General features: G+C 35.9%; 2 protein-coding genes and 1 pseudogene across 3 annotated transcripts; 2 read left to right on the top strand and 1 right to left on the bottom strand.

Annotated features, from left to right (window-relative positions):
* Window positions 1-1,698: 1,698 nt before the first annotated feature.
* Window positions 1,699-3,873, top strand: LOC132169927 (uncharacterized; annotated as a pseudogene).
* A 3,437-nt stretch (window positions 3,874-7,310) lies between these two features.
* On the top strand, window positions 7,311-11,118 carry LOC132169926 (disease resistance RPP13-like protein 4). Its single transcript, XM_059580864.2, has 2 exons — window positions 7,311-8,037; window positions 9,788-11,118. The coding sequence occupies exons 1-2, from the start codon at window positions 7,311-7,313 to the stop codon at window positions 11,116-11,118; spliced, it is 2,058 nt and encodes a 685-aa protein (XP_059436847.2).
* Window positions 11,119-14,759: 3,641 nt separating this feature from the next.
* On the bottom strand, window positions 14,760-17,090 carry LOC132171404 (putative cyclin-D6-1). 2 transcript variants are annotated; one of them, XM_059582711.2, is made up of 6 exons: window positions 16,717-17,090; window positions 16,564-16,662; window positions 16,275-16,370; window positions 15,923-16,124; window positions 15,711-15,841; window positions 14,760-15,511 (listed from the first exon to the last, which is right to left on the bottom strand). In XM_059582711.2, the coding sequence occupies exons 1-6, from the start codon at window positions 16,891-16,893 to the stop codon at window positions 15,242-15,244; spliced, it is 975 nt and encodes a 324-aa protein (XP_059438694.1). In that variant the 5' UTR covers window positions 16,894-17,090; the 3' UTR covers window positions 14,760-15,241. The 2 variants fall into 2 exon arrangements, with proteins under 2 accessions (XP_059438694.1, XP_059438695.1); XM_059582712.2 differs by having other exon boundaries at window positions 16,564-16,644; window positions 16,717-17,088.
* Between the last annotated feature and the right edge of the window lie 1,357 nt (window positions 17,091-18,447).

Genomic DNA, 18,447 nt, shown 5'->3' with positions numbered 1-18,447 from the left:
GGTGCTCTTAAACCTCAAGTATAATCCACCATCGGAAGTTTACAATTAATGAATATACACAAAGATTGAAAATACATTTTAATAATGCTATGAAGCGAGATCAATATTAACACTTCATTTGCTGTTTACACTTTACCAGGGGACCATGTCAAACTCATTCTGTCTCCTAAGAAATAGTTGAAGGGACAACTCCATATATTAACTCGATCCTTTTTATTATAATAATAATAAAAAATCAAAAATAAAAAAAATAAATTTTGGACCCATTAAATTAAGAATATTCCCAAGGTTCACTCAATATAATATGATATCCAACAACCTTCGTTCAGTTCCTTCACTTCCTCGAGACTTCACAATTCATCTGTTTCTGGTACTTGACTCGTATATATACTTCTCCTCGTCTATATGAAAACGATAGAGGGGTCGTTTGGCAAGAGAGGTTTGGCTTCTTTTTTAGTAGCGACTATCTTTTGTCGGCTTGTCGCTGACTACGTACCAGTCATCTTTTGTTTGGTTTTTTTTTTTCTTTTTTTCTTTTTTTCCAAAAATCAAGTTCAACATTTTTATTATATCCACAACTTTCCCATCCATTTTTATGAAGAAAAAAAAAAAAAAAAAAAAGAAAACCGAAGGAAAAAACGACCGAGACGTACACGTGCTTTGGCTTGCAGGAAAGATTCAATGGAATATGGAGATTTTCTATATATCACTTTCAAAAAATAAAAAAATAAAAAAGAGAGACCAAGACTTACATTTACTTACGTTTGTAAATGTATTTTAGGGGTATTGATGTGTTTGTTTTGAAAGAAAATTGTTATAATGTAACCTAAATGTAAAAATTATTTTTGTGTATTTTTAAGAGTACTATTTTGTATTGAGCTGTTTATTAATGTTTTTTTTTTTTTGACAAGTCCACACAAGAGGAGGGAGGGGGATTCAAACTAGTAACATTCACTTCATTAGGCGTGGTACCAGCCGATTGAGCTACCTCTTGGAGACGCTGTTTATTAATGTTTTAATTTGGTTTGAAAGTAAAAATTCTAACAAACGTTATAACAAAAAATAATATTATAAATCATATTTTTATTTCATAACAACTCCAAAATGCTTTGGTGACATGTACACTTAAAATTAACTTTTGTATTTTCGAAATCCAAAAAAAAAAAAAAACAAAACAAAAACAAAGCTGAGAGTTGATTTAATTTTTTTGGGGAAATGTTAGGTGTTCTTCTAGTATTCTCTTGGTGTTTTTTCAACTGTGATGTGGCTTTTAAAATCACCAATAAATTAAAAGTCAATAATGATAATCTTAAATTCAATGATGATTTTAAAAGTCACATCACAGTTGGAAAGACATCAGGAATACTATAAGAGCCCTTAGCATTTCTCTTTTCTTTTTTTTCAAAAATATTAATGCCGGACAAAAACATGAAATAGTAGTCGTAATTTAAAATTTCTGTTTAAGAAACCAAGTCAATATAGGATTCTAGTACTGCTTCCTTGCAGATACTACTCTTTTTCCTTGGAATTGAGTTGCTTTTGTAGTAAATGACTTGACTTGATCGGTTGACCCTGATCTTGCAACGCGTTGCGACGACGATGAATGTTGTCAAAATTAATGGCCTATTTAACCAGGGCAATTAGTGGGAGATCAGGAAATAAACTAAACCAATTAAAAGGAGGGAGAGATAGCTAGCTATGGAATCCCCCATCCCTAAAATTGTCCAGAGGCTATGGGAGGCATGGAATTTCCGGGTCTTTATTATCTTAAGCCTCTTACTCCAGGCACTTCTAGTTTTAGCTTCGCCCTTCAGAAAACGGACGAGGAGCAAATTGCTTCTCGTGTTGATATGGCTGGCATACTTGCTTGGCGACTGGATTGCTGCCTTCGCCATTGGGCTCATCTCCAAAAGCCAAGATGGCGCTTGTGTGCTAAAAGGGAGAGAGGATCTCATGGCATGCGCTTGGGAGCCAAAAGGGAGAGAGGATCTCATGGCATGCGCTTGTGAGCCAAAAGGGAGAGAGGATCTCATGGCATTCTGGGCTTCCTTTCTTTTGCTGCATCTTGGCGGCCCCGACACGATCACTTCGTTTTCTCTTGAGGACAATGAGTTTTGGCTGAGGCACTTGATCGGCCTCATATTGCAGGTTCTGGCAACTGCTTACATCTTCTATCATTCTATCAATCATCAAAGCAAGCTATGGATTCCCACTACAATGGTGTTTGTTGTGGGAACTATCAAGTACGTTGAGCGGACGCGTGCACTCTACCTTGCGAGCTTGAGCCGATTCGGATATTCCGTATTGCCGGAGCCAAACCCTGGGCCTGACTTTAAACAGGCCATTGAAATATACTCGTCCATGAGGACGGTTGAGGTGGAAATGCAAGCCCCGGAGGTTGGGGCTAATCCTGTGTATAATTGGAAGCCCTTAGAAGAAATTCAGTTACTGGAAGAAGCATATCGCCTCTTTGAAATCTTCAAGGGACTTATTGTAGGCCTTCTTTTGAGCTCCAAAGACAGAGAATTGAGCAGAGATTTTTTTCTATCTAGAACTGCCACTGAAGCATTCAGACTAATAGAGTATGAGCTCAATTTTATGTACGAGGTTCTCCACACCAAGGTTAATGTTGTTCGTTGCCCAACTGGCTACCTGCTCCGCGTTTTTAGCTTTTCTTTAATCCTAGCAGCATTAATGGTGGTTTCAATTGAGAAGCCGTTTCGGAACAAGTTCGATGACAGACTTACTTATGCCTTGCTCATTGGGGCATTAGGCCTCGAGGCCATATCCGTGTTGATGCTTATTTTTTCTGACAGGACCCTCCTTGCCCTGAAGAGAAGCTGGAGAAAATTCATTCCAAAAATCATTTTGAACAGAACAAGGTGGTCTAGATCTGTTTCCAAGTATGATATGATAAGCTATTGCTTGAATAATGATGCTCCAAAATGGATGGACACTTTGGTTGTTTATTTGGGTGTTAAGGAAATTCTAGAGAAGATGAAAATCTGGCGTTTTTCGTCTTCTGGGCCGGTCCGTGTAGATCTGGAGGAGTTCATTTTTGAGGAGCTGAGAATGAAATCTCGGACTGCAAACAACTTAAGAGCTGCCATGGATGCATGTTCACAAAGAGGTGATTGGGCTCTTCTGCAGACTTCTAGAGCTATCTATTTCAAGCTAAAATGGAGTATCGTGGAGTATCAATACGCGGAAAGCCTTCTCCTCTGGCACTTGGCTACCGAACTCTGCTTTCTGCAGGAAACCGAAATCAAATCTGAGGCTGATGCCAAAAGTAGAGAAATATGCAAACTACTTTCAGATTATATGTTTTATCTTCTTGTCATGAAACCTGTTTTGATGACCCCTGTGTTGGGCAATTGGCAAATAGTCCTCCAGGACACTTGTGCAGAAGCCCAGAGATTCTTTGGCAGGAGATCTAAATCGAAAAAGTCTGAAACCTGTAAACAAATCCTTGAAGTGAAAACGAAAATCAGACCGGTTGTTGTGAAGGGTAATAAAAGCAAATCTCTGCTCTTTGATGCATGCAGGCTGGCAAATGATCTCTCGGAGTTGGAGATAAGCAAATGGAAGCTAATGAGCCGAGTCTGGGTGGAATTGATGTCTTATGCTGCCATTAATTGTAGACCAAATGTGCATGCACAGCAACCCAGTCGGGGTGGGGAACTATTGACATTCATTTGGTTACTGATGAATCATCTAGGCTTGGGAACACAGTTCTACGAGCAGGAACGCCAAGCTGGAACCAAAATGGTCCCCCAGAAGTAGGCTAAAATAGGTACTCAGAAGCTATCAATTCACATCAGTATTAATGCCTTTCAAAGCTTCTTCTTTTTTTGCTTATATTCCTGATTTGCCCTGTATCTTTCCTCTATGCATGGCAAACTGTTTCAGCTTGCTAATTAGATCTTGGCTTAAATACAATAAAGATGAGTTATTGTAGTTCATGTTCTTGGGATTTGCTTCAAATGATACGAGGTGAACTTGTGTTGTGTTGTAAGATTCTTAAGCAAAGAGACACATGAATAACGGTCAAGATTAAATTTTAAAGTTGACTTAACTTTATAAGCATTTAATAGGAAAGAGAAAATGAAAAGAGATTTTGAGAAATTCAATCTTGACTGTTGATTCAACTACAGCATACATGCTGTAAGCCAAATCCTGAATACAAATAGTATTGCTAATTATTAATTTTACCCGTCTCTTGTTTCCTCCAACTTCCAAGCACCAAATTCACAAATAATTTAGTGGGGTGAATAATATGGGTGACACGACAAATTTATTATCTCTAATTCTATGATTCAGATAGTGATGCACAAAGCACCAAAAAACTCGGCAAGTTAGATTCTTTTAGAAAAGGGAATTGGTACATGTTTTTCTCGTTTTCTTCTGATTTTCGATTTTAAAAAATAATATACACTTAGGATTAAGATTAGAACACCTAGCATTTCTTTTTTAAAAAAATCACTATTTCAATCATCTTTGTATAATAAATAAGCAAAACTACTATTAAATTTGTGTGAAACTCACTGAATTCACAAAATCAATAATAAATTCATTGAATTTACAAAAAAAAATAATAATAATAATAATTAAAAAATGATTAAAAGAATAATATGTAACATTCCAATTTGGAGAAATAAGGAGAAGCGAACTATGATTAGAGTACCATAAATAAAATATCAACATAGATCCTCAAGGCAATAAAAGTACTGATCAGGACAGCAGGAAATTTAAGATTTACATAAATATAAGTCAAAAGACCAAAAGACACGGAATAAAACTACATCCAATAAATCTAAGGGCCCCCAAGGATGGAATTGTGTGGCGCAGGGAAGCTCAGTAGAGTCGGTACCATCCTGCTCCATGGCCCCACTATACAGTGTATACAAGAAAGTTCCACACACGTCAATAAGAATTTCAGGTTGGGCCCCACCGGTGAAAACAGACATAGGCCCAAGCGTCTTCGTAGGGCTATGCGGTGTTCGGTAAATCTTCGTTTTTGATTTTTTGTTTGACTAGTAATAAGAAGTGACGTGAAACTTGAATACTACGATAATTTAAAAATAAAAAATAAAAAACTAATTTTAATATTGTAAATAAAAATTGATTTTTATTATTTATTATGATTGAATGAAAATAAAAATAAAAAATAAATATTTATGATTTTTTGTATGCACCAAACGCGGGCAAATTTTTCAGCAGAAAATAGTCTGGAAAATTCATAGAATAATATTGGATTAAAACCTAAGGTATATATATTTGATATGGATAATCCAGCATTCCAAAGTTTCCAATTAATGAATATACACAAAGATTACTGAAGATATATATATATATATATATATATATATATATATATATATATATATATATTGTTAAAAACATTGAAAATACATTTGAATAATGCTATATATGAAGCAAGATCAACAAATTAACACTTCATTTGCTGTTTACACTTTACTAGTGAATCAGTTGGCATCCTGGAGGACATGAAGTATGTTCATGATATGGTACGTATATCATTCACTACTGTTTCATTTCACCACCATCTGACCATGTCAATTTAATTTGAACCCACTAAACTAAGAATATATTCAAGGTTCACTGAATATATATATATCCTTCATTGATCAGTTCCTTAATTGAGACTACACAATATTGGAAATAAAGAAGCTTCACAACAACTCAATCCAGAATTCAAACTTAAATCTTTTGAAGATAAGATATTGGAAGATTCAAATTCAAATGCTTGTTATTTAAGTTTTAGATAATATCTCAACAAATCAAGAGAATATGGCTTGTTATATCGGAATAATAATCTCTTGATTTGTTGAGATATTATCTAAAACTTAAATAACAAGCATTTGAATTTGAATCTTCCAATATCTTATTTTTAAAAGATTTAAGTTTGAATTTTGGATTGAATTGTTGTGAAGCTTCTTTATTTCCAATACACAATTCATCCGTTGAATCGTTGATCTGGTCGTCGTAGTTGACTCATACTTTTCCTCGTCTACATGAAGGCAAGAGCGGTGTGGCTTCTTTGGTCGTCGTAGTTGACTCATACTTTTCCTCGTCTACATGAAGGCAAGAGCGGTGTGGCTTCTTTTTTTGTAGGGACTATCATTGTCACTGTGTCGCTGTGAATCTGTGATCTTTTGCTTTTGTTTTTTGTTTATTGAAAAGAAAATGAAAGGAAACATGCATGGGCTTTGGCCTGCTGGAAACGTTCAATGGAATGGAGATTTTCTATAAAATTAAAAGAAAACAGAAAAAAATAAAACCAATTCAGGCTTCAGCCTATCACATCAATATTTATTAATGTTGGATAAAAACGTTGAAATAGTAATCGTGATTTGGAATTTCTCTTTAAGAAACCAAGTCAATATTGGTTTTTATTGAATTTTTATTGACTAAAATTTGTCTTTCGTGAAACGCGCGCGACTGCTTCCTTGTACGCATATACTATTCTCTTCCACGACATGCAGCTAGCTAGCTAGCTTCCGGGTATTAATAGGATTGTCTTTCGCGACTGCTTCCTTGCAGTTACTATTCTTTTTCCTTCGATAATGATTTGAGTTATCTGGAAATATATTGAGTTGCTTTTGTAGTAAGTGACTTGATCAGCATTACCTTAATTTCCCCGCTTGTTTTTTATTTTATTTTATTACCTGCGTCTTCATTTTATTTATTTTTTTAAAGTATGTGACAAATTAGTGCTTTTTTTTTTTTTTTTATGTTAAAAAATACATGTCATTTTTTTAGATTAAGTTATATGAGTTTGTTGCAAGATGAAAATTGTAATGCTTTACTCCAATGACACATAGTACTGGAAGTTACCCATCATGATACTATCTTGCATAAGCTCGCTTATTTACGGAGTTCTGATGAGTTCATAACCGGCCATCATAACTTTGAAACGCGTTGGCGTTAAGAAGGGTACGAGTATACATAAAAACACATCCATGTATTCTCGTTACCAGACGATGTGATACGCTACAAAAATATGTTCAAACCTGTTGGGACCATTTACTGAAAGTGCAAGGAATATATATATATATATATATATATATATATATATATATATAGAATATTGGGTCATTTTTGTCTTCACCATTTTGCAGTCAACCAAAGGCTGCTGGCTCAATATTGCCTCTTCAATCTTTACAGTCAAGTGAAGGCAATTGGTCCATTTTTCTCTCTTCCATTTCATTGTTTCTTGGGAATAAGAGCTAGCTCATTATTTTGTTCATTCACTCCGTTTCTGTCATTCCTTCTCGTTAACCTCAACTATGTCTTCTTCTATGTCGCGTTATGTATCTCTGGATCTTCTTTCATACTTGGAATCCGGGCAGGCGATGCCGTTTCATATATTCCCTGACGTGGTCATGCCGGATTTTCGACACCATTTATCCAAAGGAAAGCAATTCCTTCCCACTTCAGAAGTAGTTGACAACAAGTTCGGCTTCAGTGATTCACAATTACAAGGCATGTTTGATGAAATCCTGGACAATCTCAATTACATCAAAAGGGCGTGTGGGAGAGTAAAGCAATGGGAAGACCACATCAACAAGGAGATCGAAGGGTTGATTATGCAGAGCATGGACGGTGCCTTCAAAGAAGAAACAGAAACAAAACAAGAATCCTGCAGAGGCAACTTCCTTTATGATAAGCTTCAAAAAACCCTCAGTGTTGTTTCAATGTTAAAGAGCCAAATCTTTTCACCCCCAGAATTCTCTTCAGTTAATTTAGAATACTCTGAAAGCTTCAAACGTTTCAGCTTTTCTATGAGGGATCGGCCCAAATCCCCGATCAATCTGCCAGACCAAAACATCATCGATGAAATGATCAAGGAGAGATCAAAGAAAGAGATTGAGGCGATCTACAACGATCTAGATGTTACATCAAAGATGTGTTTGCTCTGTTTCTCAGTGTTCCCTGAAAACGCTGTCATAAAGAAGAAAGTATTGGTCCACTGGTGGGTTGGCGAGGGATTTATAGACTCCCCTAGTAGCGGAGGTAACTTTTCTTTCATGATATCCCCAGTAGTGGAGGCCGATTGGTAGCAATTGGTCTCTCTTTTCTCTCTTGATATCCCCGAGCAGTGGAGGATATCCACCTGCAAAATAATTTTCAAAATTATCAAGTGTATATATATATATATTTTGGTTTGAGAATGTTTTAAATCGGAGGTTTTTAAAGTGTATTAAACGAAGACCGTTCCACGTGAGAAAAGGAGAAAGTGTACTTAGTTGGCATTTATAAAGCCCAAAATACATTTCGGAACAAGATCCTCTCTGGTCTATTATGAACTGAAAAATATTTAATTTATGGCTAAGATTCCTTTTCAGAAATCATATGGCCACAAAGGAGACACATATCCCCTTATAAAAATATATATATATATTATTTTTAATTTAAAAAAATAAAAAATAAAAACAAATTAATAAAAAAATAAGAAAAAAGAAGGGGGTGGCTGACCACCATAGGGGGTGGCCGACCACCCCCATTTTGGGAAGAGCCACCCCCACTAGCCGGCCAGGGGGTGGCCGAACCACCCCTATGCCCTATGGGGGTGGTTCGGCCACCCCCATCTTGCAAAAGGGGGTGGCCGAACCACCCCCAAGAGCCTCGAGCCACCCCCTCTGGGCCAAGGGGTGGCTTTGGCCACCCCCAAGGGCCAACCCTTTTTTTTTTTTTTTTTTGAACTTGGCCCAAAGGGGGTGGCTCGGCCACCTCCCTTTGCAAGATGGGGGTGGCCGAACCACCCCCATAGGCCATGGAGGTGGTTCGACCACCCCCTGGCCTGCCAATGGGGATGGCTTGAGCCACCCTCTTCCCAAAATGGGGGTGGCCGGCCACCATAGGGGGTGGCCTTTCTTTTTTCTTATTTTTTTTTTAATTTAAAATAATATTTTATTATTATTTTTATTAGTGGGATATGTGTCTCATTAATGGCTATAAGATTTCTGAGAAAAAATTTTAACCATGAACTAAATATTCTCCAGTTCATAATGGACTGGAGAGGATCATGTTTCATACATTTCAAGCCTTTACTTTAAAGCAATGCTTGAATATATGCACTTACGTATATATTTTAGCACGGTTTGAAGCACCGAGCACGTGTGCGTGGTAGTGAGCGCTAGTGGCGCCTTGATGGCGCACTTGGCCCGAAGCATTGGAGCTTAGAGTGATTTGATCATGACCATTCAATGTTGGATGGTCACGATCATTTGATCTCATGGCTTGATCTTGACCATTGGATGCTTCATAGCTTGGTAGATCCTTGAATTTATTGGATTGTTAATAAAGTCAACTGTAAGATCAGATTAACTTTGATCTAACGGTTGTGTTTAAATGATTGTCACTAACCATTACGATCTAACGATTGTAATTAAATAATCGTTAATTATAATTAAATCTAATGGTCAGAATTAAGTGTCGGTTAAATTAACAGTTTATTAATGTTGGTAGATTGTTACGGTTAGAATGGCAATTAGTGACGGTTGGATTAACCGTTGATTTAGCTATTTTCAATGCTATTAATAGTCTACTGCAGTTTGATTCTATCTTCTTCCGTTCTCTCTAAAATACCTTTGGTAGTTAAACAAAAACTAGAGTTTCTGTTTCTTGCTAAAATAGAAAATCTGATGATGTTCGGGTTTAGGTTCGTTTGTGCAAATTGTAACTAAACAAAACTAGTTAAAAATCCGTTTGTGTTTATTTTCTTTATTCCTCTAATTTCCTTTACGTTTATGGATTCATTCAGATAAGACAGCAGAGCAAACTGGGAACGAGTTCTTTAAAAAATTCATCTCGAAAGGCATCATCGAGCCCGTTCACAAAAAGCGCAGAACAAGATCAGAGAATTGCAAGATGAACCCGTTAATTCGCAGTGCCGTAATTAGGCTTGCGAAGAGAGCTGGGTTCCTCTGTTTTGATGCCGAGGGATATCCAACTGCAAATTTATGTGAAAGTCGGCGGGTTTGCCTGGTAAAAACTGTAGAAGGATCTTCGCTTCGGCAATTGACTTACAGTTTCGATTTGAAGCAGGAAAAGGTTCGCACTTTGTTCAATGTAAACGAGCCTTATCTTGATTGCAGAGTGGACTTTTTCTCAGAGATGAAGTATTTGAGAGTTCTTCAGCTGGGTAGGTGGCAGGCCTCTGCCCAGCAGCATGTGGAAGTGGACGATGGTGGGTTCTTGAAAGGGTTGAAGAAGATGAAACATCTTCGGTACTTTAGCCTTAGGGGAATCTCAGGAATCATAGAGCTTCCGGATGCAGTTTGCAAACTCTGCAATCTAAGGATCCTGAACCTCAATGGGTGTCATAATTTAGAGAAACTTCCTGACGGCATAGGCTCACTCAAAATGCTGACACACTTAGACATGTCCGAGTGTTACTTTATTAGCCACATGCCCAAGGGACTTGCCTTGCTCTTACACCTACAAGTTCTTAAAGGATTTGTGGTTCGCCAACCTAAGAAAGGAGTAGAGTGTTGTAAGCTGCATGATTTGGCGAAACTGGAAAATTTGAGGAAGCTGCTCATACATGTAGAGAGAGAGTATGGTAAAGCGGAAGAACAGCTGCGTTCTTTACCACAAATCAAAAGACTCCGGTCGTTATCAGTGGCATGGTCAGGAATTTACACCTCACCCAATACTACAATCGCAAGGGCCTCTAGCATAAAACAAAGTATCAAGTCATATTCGAAGAGAACATCTTTTTCCGCGGCTCAGGCGACAAATAAACCAACCCCTTCCCCTGCTTCTTTGGAGAAATTGGGGCTCCTGTATTTACCTGGTTCTGAGATGCCTTGTTGGCTCAATCTCTTCAACCTGGAAAACCTGAAGAAGCTTTATGTAAGGGAAGGAGAGCAGCTCTCAGACCTGCGGATAGCGGAATATCACCCACAGAACGTTAGAGCTCTACGCTTGAAGTACTTGCCAGAGCTTCAGATGAATTGGGGAAAACTGCAAGCATTGTTTCCAAAGTTGAGTTACTTGGAGCAAGTCCAATGTCCTAAACTCTTTTTCTTCCCATGTGATCAGAATGGAGAGTGGATGCGCGGGTCGGCCATAGACGAAGAGCACGCATAAGCATTTTGCATCGATCATCGCTTACAAAAAAAAACTTTTTCTTGTATATTTGTATCCTGCTAATTCAGTGTCCAACAAAGTAATTTGAATTTAAATTACACAAAGTATACTTAGAACACTTTGTAAAACTGACAGTATAATTCAGTGTCGAACTTAACGGTATTTTCTGCAAATATCAAGATTCTAATTGTTGGCTTGATGACCTACTTTTCCAAGTCTATTTAAGGACTCTTCAAGCATGATTTTTGAGTAGTGATATATTGAACACCCAGCATGAGTTAATAGTAATCACACTAGGTGAACAGTGATACAAACACGGTACGGATTTACTGTTTTTGAAATTTTTTTAAAACCTGTATTACTATTCACCTAGCGTGAGTACTGTTCACTCATACTGGGTGTTCTATATATCACTACTCATGATTTTTATAACACTTTTAGGTCATAAAAGCTTGTGATAAGAGATGTTTATTTTTGTGTAAGAGTCATTATGGCATTCCTCTCTTAGAGTTTGTTTATTGTAAACCACACAACTCTAGCTTGCACAAAAAAAACCCTTTTAGCCTCTCATAGTTCTTGTAAAGAAGATCGAGTAAAATATTTTTTTAGCTGACGAGGGAAATAATGTGGTAGTAGATAAACGGGTCACTTGTCTAATGCAAAAGAGTATCAACGACTCAACTTCAAAGGTTTTGCAAGTGTGAACTTTTTGTATTTTCGTTCATCTATGGTAAATTGATTTCCTGAGTTTGTCTGCTTTGAAGTGATTTTACTTTTAAAGAGTTATTCAAAAAGTTTTCATTTGTGTTCAATATTGATTTATTTCTTTCATTATATTTTGTGAATGATTATGTGGTTGCTTATTTTTAAATTCCGCATTATTTTGGCATACACATATTCAACTCCCTTCTACGTGTTATATGGAGTGTTTGAGTTATATTTTCAGTATCCAAATTGTACCACATTGTAACTTGTAATGTTGCTATATGTCCTCAAGTCCTATCACCCATTTCTTATTTTGGCCCTTGAAAGGGAACAGAAATGGAAGAACAAGCATAATTTTAGCATAACAACAACAATATATATATATATATATATATATATATATATATATATATATATCAAGAATGTTTGAGTTTCACTTAATTATCTCTTTCTTTTCCATACAAGAATGATTTTTCAGTCCAGCAATTTGTGAGGTGAATTAATTTCTTTCTCAACATGATGAACTTTATCATTATCCTTCCTGGCTTTCACGGGCGAGAAATTTGGTAATGGGCCTAACCCATTTACTTCTTAAAACCCAATGCTGTCAGGCCCAGACCATTTTGACTATTTGACTCATAGACTTTCTAAAAAAAAAAAGAAAAAGGGAAGAGTATCAAATTCTGATCCTGGGTCTTGTACGTACACTGCCATTTCACATCAATTGGTGCGCTGATCTTCATATATCATTGTGAAGAAAGCCAATTTTATGTTTTAAAACAAAAGTTCAGGTCAAATGTAAAAGCAAGAAATTTGAAATTCGGGTTAAATTCACTTTACCCCTCTTAAGTTTTAGGGGGTTTTTAATTCGAACTCCAATGTTTAAAATTGGCAATATACCCCCTTAATGTTTCAAAAATTTTCAATTCAGATCCTCCGTTACTAATTTTCGTCTAATTTGACAGAAATCATCCCACGTGCATCTCACGTGGGATTTTGATGCCCTCTATTTTAATTTTGTCCTCATTAAAAACCTATGAAATTATGTAATTACCCTCATTAAAACCTAGAGTAATTACGTAATTTCATAGGTTTTAATGAGGAAAAAATTAGAATAGAGGGCATTAAAAACCCACGTGAGACGCACGTGGGATGATTTTCGTCCAATTAGACAAAAATTAGTAACGGGGGGTCTGAATTGAAAATTTTTGAAACATTAGGGATGTACATTACCAATTTTTAAACATTTGGGTTCGAATTAAAAAAACTTTCAAACTTCAAGGGGGGTAAAGTGAATTTTTCCCTTATAATTCTAAATCTTTGTTCTCCACCCTTTTGTGTTCCAAATTCTTTCTCTAAATTTTGAGGAAACAAAATTTGTGTTTTTTTTGTTTCCCGTTAAATGTGTTTTTTTTTTTTTTTTTTTTTTTTTACATGTCAGTACAAGGAGAGAGAAATGGGAAGGAGGATTCGAACTAGTAAGGCATGGTCCTCAACCGATTTAGCTATTCCCGGGGACTCCTACTAAATGTGTTAAATCACTATTATTTTAAAATTTTAAATTTACTAAAAATTGTGAATTTAATTATTTAGTTAATACTTTAAGAAAAATGCTAGAAATCACACTTTTATCTCACAAGTATCCCACCTTGGTCATGTAACAGTGTCAAATAGCCCTTGGATCAACCTTGTTTAAAAAATAAAAATAAAAATAAAAATAAAATCTAAGGACTACTTGACACTAAGATATGAGTAAAGTAGAATAATGGTGGGATAAAAGTATCATCGTCTAATACTCCGGACTTGTGGGTTGAACCCCATCTTTAATAAGTGAGGCCTAACACATGGAATATTCAATTGAAATGAGAAGGTGAATTTAATCAATTAACTAATATTCTACTACTCATTCTCAAATATGTGCTCAATTTTCATCTGAATAAGTGAGATACAACACATAAAATATTCAATTGACATTGAAGATGAATTATAGAAACAAGAGTCAAGAGTGGAACTTAACACCTTAATTTTGATACTATATTCAATCATATGAAAACAAAAATTACAAATTTAATTATTTAATTAATATTAAAGAAAAATGGTCTCTGTGTGTGTAACCTAAACCATCTCAATTTTGGAGAATTCTTTTTAAGTGTACGAGATGATAATGAAAATAAAAATGAAAATGTGAGTTCTTTTTGGATTCTTGGACCACCTATGTGGTCCCAGCATATGAAGTTCCCAACGCAAGGCTCTCCTAGAATCAGAATTCAGGGGCCCCAACAAAGAAGTGTCAAAACATATGTTTGATGCACTAAGCATATATTCAACCCAAGCTTAAGCCATACCAAAGCAACATCTTTTCTTTGGCCTTTGCTTAAGAGTTAAAGGGTCGAGTCGTTTATAGTCCCTTCGAGATTATTTATAATCCTTTAGAGCTAAACATGTTGATATTTTAGCCGTTTTCTAGTTTGGTAACCTTTATTTGCTTTTAAAAAAACAGGTTAATAATTTTTTTGGTATCTGAATTTTAATGTTTTTATTTTTTTTCTCTTAGTTTTTAAAAAAGACAAATCTAATACCTTAGATTTTAGAAAAGACTGAATCACGACCTCCATTCATTTCCGTCAATTCCTTTGGCCTTGGGGGTGATTTGGCCATCCCCAGACCGGCCTTGGGGGTGGCTCCTAAGGTCAAACTGGAGGTAGCCGGCCACCCCCTGCCGTTAATTGGGATAGACGAAAATTAACGGAAGTGGTGATTCAGTCTTTTCCAAAATCTGAGGTACTAGATTTGTCTTTTTTAAAACTTAGGGGAGAAAAAATAAAAACATTAAAACCTGTACCAAAAAAGTTATTAACCCTAAAAATAAAAAATATAGATAACCCATAGCTCAATTTAGACAAATAACATAAGAAATTATACTGAAAATTCCCTTGTCAAAATAAATGGTGGAATAAATTTTCTTACATAACTTGTTGAAATTGCTATTTCTGCAGGTGATTTCCATCTGTGACGTAGATACTAGTATTTTTATGTCAAAAAAGAAAAGATCCTAGTATCTTCAAGAAAGCTGCGTGTCTTCAACGTTGTTTCACTCTTGTCCACACACACAAGTTTATGTTAATTTTTTTCCCACCATTACTCAATGCAATTATTACTTTCTGCTAAATTTCTACCATGCGTTGACCACGAAATGAACTTGAGTTCTTGCGTTTTCAAGGGACACAACCAAACTCGCCCAATTCAAGAAGACAAAGGACTAGGAGAAGGAGTATAAAATTTCATTGGTGAATCAGCCTCATCATTGTGAGCCGTTGATTTTTGTTTTTTTTTTTTTAATACTTCAATTCACAGCCCTCCATTTCTCCTCCTTTTGTCCTGTTTTGGTGATGAGAGTGATACAGAGACCTCGAGCAGTTCATTTATTTGCCTCACTCCACTCCATTGAGCTCTGCTTGATCTGGCAGCAGACGCCATTCATTTTACGCCGCTTGATTTCCCTCTTGTCTGGCACTACAGTGGTATCAGTGGTGGCGATGTTCTTAAATTCCCATTTTGTACAACGACGGTCCAGTACGCTCGTTGGGATCCTTGTGCTCGACTCCGCATCTACCATTGACTCGTACCCCTCCACCATCACCACCACCACCATTTCTTGCAACACATTGAAGCAATTCATCAAGTTCTCCTGCAACCCACAACCTTAGAGCTAAGCAAAGAAGCATGGAAAAAAACAAAAAGCAGAGTAATTATATTTAACAGATTGCTTATTAGCGAAAATCAGCTTTAAGAAGTTATCGTTGATCATATTATTTCTACTGCATAGCAGCCTACTGAATAGCGTTAATTTATAAAAAAATATATATATGTAACAAATGGTCACTTACTTTGTTTATGTATTTACAAGACAAAATCGAAGCTTTGAAAGAAGGAAATTGCAATGGGAATAGCTGGTAAGAGGCGGAAAGAAGCACCGATGCTGCAATTATCGATGGTTTGTACTCTAAAAGCTTGACTTCTGCAATGAAATCAGCAATGAGAGTCTGATGATATTGAGCTGTTGTTAACCAAAAACATTAAAGAAACAGAGAAGTAGTACCATTATGAGCATGGAAGATTATCTCTGAAGCTCGACATTTGAGGGCTTGGATCAATGGTGGATCTTTGAGTTCGAATAAAGATAGGAAGAAGTCCAAAAATGGGAAAGGTGTCATTGATCTCATACGCCAATCCAGAGCATCGAGAATGAGAAGCTCCATTTTACTTATTGCCTGCGCGTCAAAGATATGACCTTCCTCTCTCTGTTTCATTGTTTAAGGATTGATAAATATAAGTTCCTATGATTAACTTAGTTAATCCCAAACATTCACTTCCAATTATCTTACAGTTGTAGTCCATGAAATTATGAAGAAAAAAAAAACAAGGAAAAAACAAGAAGAAGGATAAATTACCAGGAAATCAGAGAGCGAGAAGGGCGTGTTCTTCATCTTTGCTGCTAGAGAGAGGCAAGATATTACAAGGAGTCTCAGCACCCACGGCTTTCCTTCCTGCATATCCAAAAAGACAAACTTGTTTTCCATAATGGGTTTACATATTTTAAACAACTTGTTATCCTCTGTTTGGTTTCCGAGAATGTATAGGAATCGATTTTTTTTTTTTTTTTTTTCCCTTTTTGGAGTCTTAGAACTATTGTAAGGCAGTTAAACAATGTACAAGATTCAGAACCAGATAATTTATTACCGGGATTTCTTTCTTTGAAATAAACCGGTCCATGTAATTGACAGCAAGGTAAGGAATGAACGGGTCCAAGTTGCTGGTGAACTGTGAAGTGGAACAAATCTATATCAGCAGAAGAAGATAGAGAAAATTTGATATTTAGTGTTACCCATTTACCTGTGACATATAAGAAATAGCTTCGCAGCGAAGAGAAACGTGGAAATCACTGTCCATTAAGCTGCTTAAGAAGTTCTGTGAGGGCATGTGATCAGATTCAGAGGCGAAGAGATTTGAGATTTTATCAGATTGCTGCTCTTCGAAGCTTGTTACTGGGTCTTCAAGCTCAAACTCCATCTCTCTTTTTTTTTTTTCTCTCTCTCTCTTTCACTCTGTTTCTCTCTGTCTCTGTTTTTTGGGGAGATGGGTACCGTATTACAAAGAAGCAAGAATTCCGAGAGGGTAATAATGATGGAAAAGAGAAGCTTCGCTTTCTATGCTGAAAAAGAAGCTGTGCGAGTCTTCAACTTGACCTCACAGTCCTCTCTGCACCTTGCATTAACTTATATGCATGTTGGTCCCTTTCTGCCTTTCTCTGCACTCATTGGAAAAGATAACAGAAAAACAGGGGATTCCCCTTCTTTAACACCAAATTGTCGTATTAAACCACAGAAAGGACATGATCTAGATTAGGTTCAGTAACATTTTTTTATCCGGAGAAGAAGGGTAAAGGTCCGTACTTTTCAAAAGTTATTTGGACAAATTAGAAAAAGATTTCCAATAATTTCCTTGCATTCTTACTTTTTTTTTTGTGGACAAATAAAATAAAGCTCATGATCTTTGAACACGTGATTAATAATATGGATTAACCAAAAAAAAATACCTTAGATTTTGTTTGGACATGAGAAGTTTCTTGTTGGGTGACTTTCTGACTTGCAGCGACTTGTCAATTGTTTAAAATTTAGATATTGTGTAATAAGGTTGTCCCATTGCATGTAAGGAGTTTTAGCTTCTTTTTCTTTTTCTGTTTTTTGGTAATATTTTTTGCTATAATTTTTTTTTTTTTTTTGATAATAATGCTTATTATTTATTTATTTCATAAAAATAAATCATGTTGCTCTAATAAAACAATATCATAAATACAATGAAAAATTTCTTCAATCCAAATCTGATCTATGCTTTGTTTAACTTTTTGAATATCACTGTCTTAATCAGTTTTCAAATTTGTAGCATATTCTAGCGAATCAGGTCTCTAACGACTGCCCAACCCAATCTATCAGAATTTTTTTAACTAGACAGTAATTTTCTTGTTTTTTCATCTCCGCTACAAGCACATTTTCAAACGCAATCTCTTTCACTACTTCTATCATCAAACAATTCTTACAAATATATCATAATTTATTCGTCATCGATCAGTAATTTGCTCTCATAAATGAACAAAAAAAAAAAAAAAAAAAAAACGAAAAGACAAACCAAAGATCTCCAATAACTACTCTAAAGGTTTCATATAAACAAAATCTTAAAAAACGTCTTAAGGGAGTGAAAACCCAAAGGGGCAGAAGAAAAAAAAAAAAAAAAACACATAAACCACTGCAAAGCCGGAATATCACCAAACTCACTACTTCATTATTTAGAAAAATGAAATAGTTGAGGAAGTGCGTGATCAGCTCTCCTAAATCAAACGTCACAAGAATCTTACATAGCCATCATCACTTGAAAATAGACATTATCTTTGACTCCTACACTCATAATTAGTAATCTAATCAATTAACTATTACTCATCTAATTAATCTTTATACAAGAAAACAAAATTAAATGATTGTGAACGTGATTTGTCATAGCTGAGTCAATGCATAGAGATCTGGCTTACATCCCTGCATAATTATATTTAACTTGTAGTGATAGTACTAA

Source organism: Corylus avellana, chromosome 1, assembly GCF_965113065.1.
Source record: "Corylus avellana chromosome 1, dhCorAvel1.hap1.2, whole genome shotgun sequence".
NCBI classification, from domain to species: Eukaryota; Viridiplantae; Streptophyta; class Magnoliopsida; order Fagales; family Betulaceae; genus Corylus; species Corylus avellana.
The sequence above is the reverse complement of the archived record's forward strand: the minus strand, read 5'-3'. Positions and strand labels throughout refer to the sequence as shown.